This window comes from Coregonus clupeaformis, chromosome 24 (genome assembly GCF_020615455.1).
Source record: "Coregonus clupeaformis isolate EN_2021a chromosome 24, ASM2061545v1, whole genome shotgun sequence".
NCBI classification, from domain to species: Eukaryota; Metazoa; Chordata; class Actinopteri; order Salmoniformes; family Salmonidae; genus Coregonus; species Coregonus clupeaformis.
Genome location: NC_059215.1, coordinates 44,656,972 through 44,660,901, shown reverse-complemented (window position 1 = coordinate 44,660,901; position 3,930 = coordinate 44,656,972). Strand labels below are relative to the sequence as shown.

Genomic DNA, 3,930 nt, shown 5'->3' with positions numbered 1-3,930 from the left:
TTTGTAATTTTAGATTTTTAAACGTGTCAGTGTTGTACTGGATAGTACCATGGAAATTAAATATCAAACACTCTGCTAAATGAATATAGGTGAAACACTGACATTAGGCTATCCTGTAGGTTATGTGTTTCCTGGTCAGTAATATTTTCATATCTACAGTAAATGTCTGTGTAGTGTGTGTGTTCTAACAGTCTTTTAAAAATATATTCACACTAATTCCCTTCAACAACTGATTCATATACCTACAGCTTCTACAAAATGCTAGCGTAATAATCATCAACATAAAATACATTGAAGTATTCCTAAAAGTCTATAAAAGTAAAAGTACATTTTCATAGTGCGCAGTGATTCCTCATCGTAGCTAATGAAATAGAGTGCTTGCCGCTTGTGCTATTCACAGTATTGAAATCCTGGCAGAGGCACAGCCCCCCATAACACACTAGTCTTTCCTATCCACGAGGGCAATGCCACTCTCACAGCCCCTACTCCACCCCCAGAAAGGTCCCCAGCATGGCCCGGACTTTACAGACCGCCAGGGAGGCACGCAGACCCAACCAGGAGCAGGGGGGATGGGAGTTGACATCAGCCCAGAACCGGAGCATCTCTCTGGGGGAGATGTGGTGGATGGACACCATGGTCTGGTAGCAGCAGCGCCCGTAGGGCACCGCAGGCCCGCCAGAGAACAGCGGGCAGTTGGAGGGCAGCACTCCGGCCGTGCGGGCACACAGACCCACAAACACGTCCTCGGGGGGCAGAGGGGTGGACAGAGGCGTGGCAGCGGCCGTCAGGGAGATCTTGAGCAGGGCGGAGCGGGGGAGAGGATGTAGGCAGTGCCGCTGCAGTAGTCGGGGAAGACAGAGGCAGGGTACGCCCCTCTAGGGAGGTAGTGCTTACTGTCTGGCTCTCGGTCTGGAGCCACGTGGAGGTGGAGCCGGCCCAGGTACAGGTCCCTGTGCTCGTAGGTGTTGTTCACGGTGCTCCTGTTCAGGTAGCGCAGCAGGCCCCCAGGGTTGAACAGGACGTCATCGTCCACCTTGGCCAGGAAGTGGGCCTGGGGGCAGAAGCGTTGGGCCCAGCGCAGCATCGATAGGGTCTTCAGGGTCAGGTTGGAGTAGGATTCCCAGAAGCGCCCCTGGATCAGATCCCCTCTTTCCCAGGCCTCATCTATCAGCAACTTGGCTATCCCGGGGTCAGAGGCCACCCCGACCATGAACAAGGTCATGACCCTATGACCCCTGACCTCCACCTCCCCACCCCACGTGTCCCGGATGGCCTGGCGGGCCCTCTGATTGGCTGGGGCGGAGGTCACCATGGTGATGAGGTAGGGCTTGGCATGCTGACAGACATGAGGGCTGGGCATAAGGAGGTAGTCCTCGGGTCTGGTTGGGGGGACACCCTGAGGGGGTATGATCCCCCCCTGCGCCTCTACCACTGTGTTCATGTTCATGGATGTGGCCCATGACTCAATGGAGTCAATGAAGAGTAGAGCTAGCAGGGCAGCACTGACTATCAGCACACAGAGAGCAGGCACCACCCAGAACCGGCCCCCACGCTTCCCAAAGCGGCGCTTAAACACCCACAGCCCCTGCCCCACCATGACCTCCCTCCAACCTCCACACTGCAGCACTCAGGCAGCTCCACAACTCACCCCTTCTCTCTCTCTTTATCCTCCGGTCTTCTCTCACTCCAGCTTTATAACTCTGAATTGTTCACTTTCCTCATGTCTAACTTCCTCGTTGTCTCTTGTATCTCTTCCTCGACCCGCAGTTGATCTGCGGGCGGATAACTATCAAGGTTGTTGGTGGGTGTTGTGTGATGCTGTCACTCTGCGGACCGGTAAAACTGCGCATTAAAGAGGCAAATACAATCGGGTTAACAGACACACCCATTTGCCTGGAGCTGTCAATGGCCTTATTTCCCAAAACACTATACATGCTTCAAAACCATGTCGCTATTCTCTGCGCAAATGAAAACGAAAGAGAGTAAGTCTTTCCACCTTGAGGCCCTTGGCAAAGGTCCTGAATGAGCATTATCACACAGACTGATCCTATAAAAGATAAAAGATGTGTAGCAGTTGATTCCCTGCTATATAAATAACCTGATGATAAATATCACACACACATACACACACATACATATATACATATACATATTTTGTGATACTGAATGTTATCAGATCTTCAACCAAAACCTAATATTAGATAAAGGGAACATAAGTGAACAAATAACACAACAATTACATATTTATTTCATAAACAAAGTTATGCAACACCCAATTCCCCTGTGTGAAAAAGTAATTGCCCCCTTACACTCAATAACTGGTTGTGCCACCTTTAGCTGCAATGACTCCAACCAAATGCTTCCTGTAGTTGTTGATCAGTCTCTCACATCGCTGTGGAGAAATTTTGGCCCACTCTTCCATGCAGAACTGCTTTAACTCAGTGACGTGTGGGTTTTCAAGCATGAACTGCTCGTTTCAAGTCCTGCCACAACATCTCCATTGGGATTAGGTCTGGATTTTGACTAGGCCATTCCAAAACTTCCAATTTGTTGCTATTTAGCAATTTTCATGTAGACTTGATTGTGTGTTTTGGATCATTGTCTTGCTGCATGACCCAGCTGCGCTTCAGCTCACAGACGGATGGTCTGACATTCTCCTGTAGAATTCTCTGATACAGAGCAGAATTCATGGTTCCTTCTATTAAGGCAAGTCGTCCAGGTCCTGAGGCAGCAAAGCATCCCCAAACCATCACACCACCACCATGCTTGACCTTTGGTATGATGTTCTTACTGTGGAATGTAGTGTTTGGTTTTCGCCAGGCATAATGGGACCCATCTCGTCCAATGTTATTGTTTTGATGACAATAACATCACTGCTTTATGGTGGCCATCAATAGCTCAACATATCACTTGAGACTGATGTTTGATTATAATAGCCTATTTCTTTATGGGCCCTACTACTTTTTAGTACTAATCAGTGGTAAAGGTGTGCATGTGGCATACGCTTTTACAAGAAGAGATTGCCTGCATCTCAAATGACACACTATAGGCCTAGTAGTGGCTCACTATATAAAGAATGGGGTCATTTAAGATTTGATCTCCATTGATGGGATTGATAAAGTTACAATATCCAAGCCCAGACACTGTGTGGTTGAGAGAGTGACAGTGATATTCCAAACCCTGTAGGTGCACCCATCTCCATGTGTCTCCTAACTGCTCATGAATCTGCTGGACAGGTTTAAGCCACCAACCATATTGCTTTTACGTATCATGTGCTCTTTAGATTTGAGTACAGGTGAAAAAACATCCTTCAAATACAGTCAGATTACACAGTTCACACAGTAACAGTATAAGAACAGGTATGTGTAAGCATAGAGACCATCCACCAGTGCTTGGGAATACATTACACATGAAGTTCTGCCAAATTTGGACACACATTTTTATTTCAACAACAATTAGCTATGAAGCCTGGGGAAGCAATGTAATGCCATCTGAAATATATACTCAACAAAAATATAAACGCAACATGCAACAATTTCAAAGATTTTGCTGAGTTACAGTTCATTGAAGGAAATTAATTAGGCCCTAATCTATGGATTTCACATTATTGGGCAGGGGCGCAGCCATGGGTGGGCCTGGCTCCCAAGTGGGTGGGCCTATGCCCTCCCACTTGGGGAGCCAGGCCCAGCCAATCAGAATGAGTTTTTCCCCACAATATGGCTTTATTACAGACAGAAGTACTCCTCAACGTTGGAGGCGGCTTATGGTAGAGAATTGAACATTCAATTCTCTGGCAACAGCTCTGGTGGACATTCCTACAGTCAGCATGCCAATTGCATGCTCCCTCAAAACTTGAGACATCTGTGGCATTGTGTTGTGACAAAACTGCACATTTTAGAGTGGCCTTTTATTGTCCCCAGCACAAGGTGC

The 3,930-nt window shown here is 47.6% G+C and overlaps 1 protein-coding gene across 1 annotated transcript; it reads right to left on the bottom strand.

Annotated features, from left to right (window-relative positions):
• Positions 1-482: 482 nt before the first annotated feature.
• Positions 483-1,597, bottom strand: LOC121537296 (beta-1,3-galactosyltransferase 4-like). Its single transcript, XM_041844963.1, has 2 exons — positions 920-1,597; positions 483-836 (listed from the first exon to the last, which is right to left on the bottom strand). The coding sequence occupies exons 1-2, from the start codon at positions 1,595-1,597 to the stop codon at positions 483-485; spliced, it is 1,032 nt and encodes a 343-aa protein (XP_041700897.1).
• Between the last annotated feature and the right edge of the window lie 2,333 nt (positions 1,598-3,930).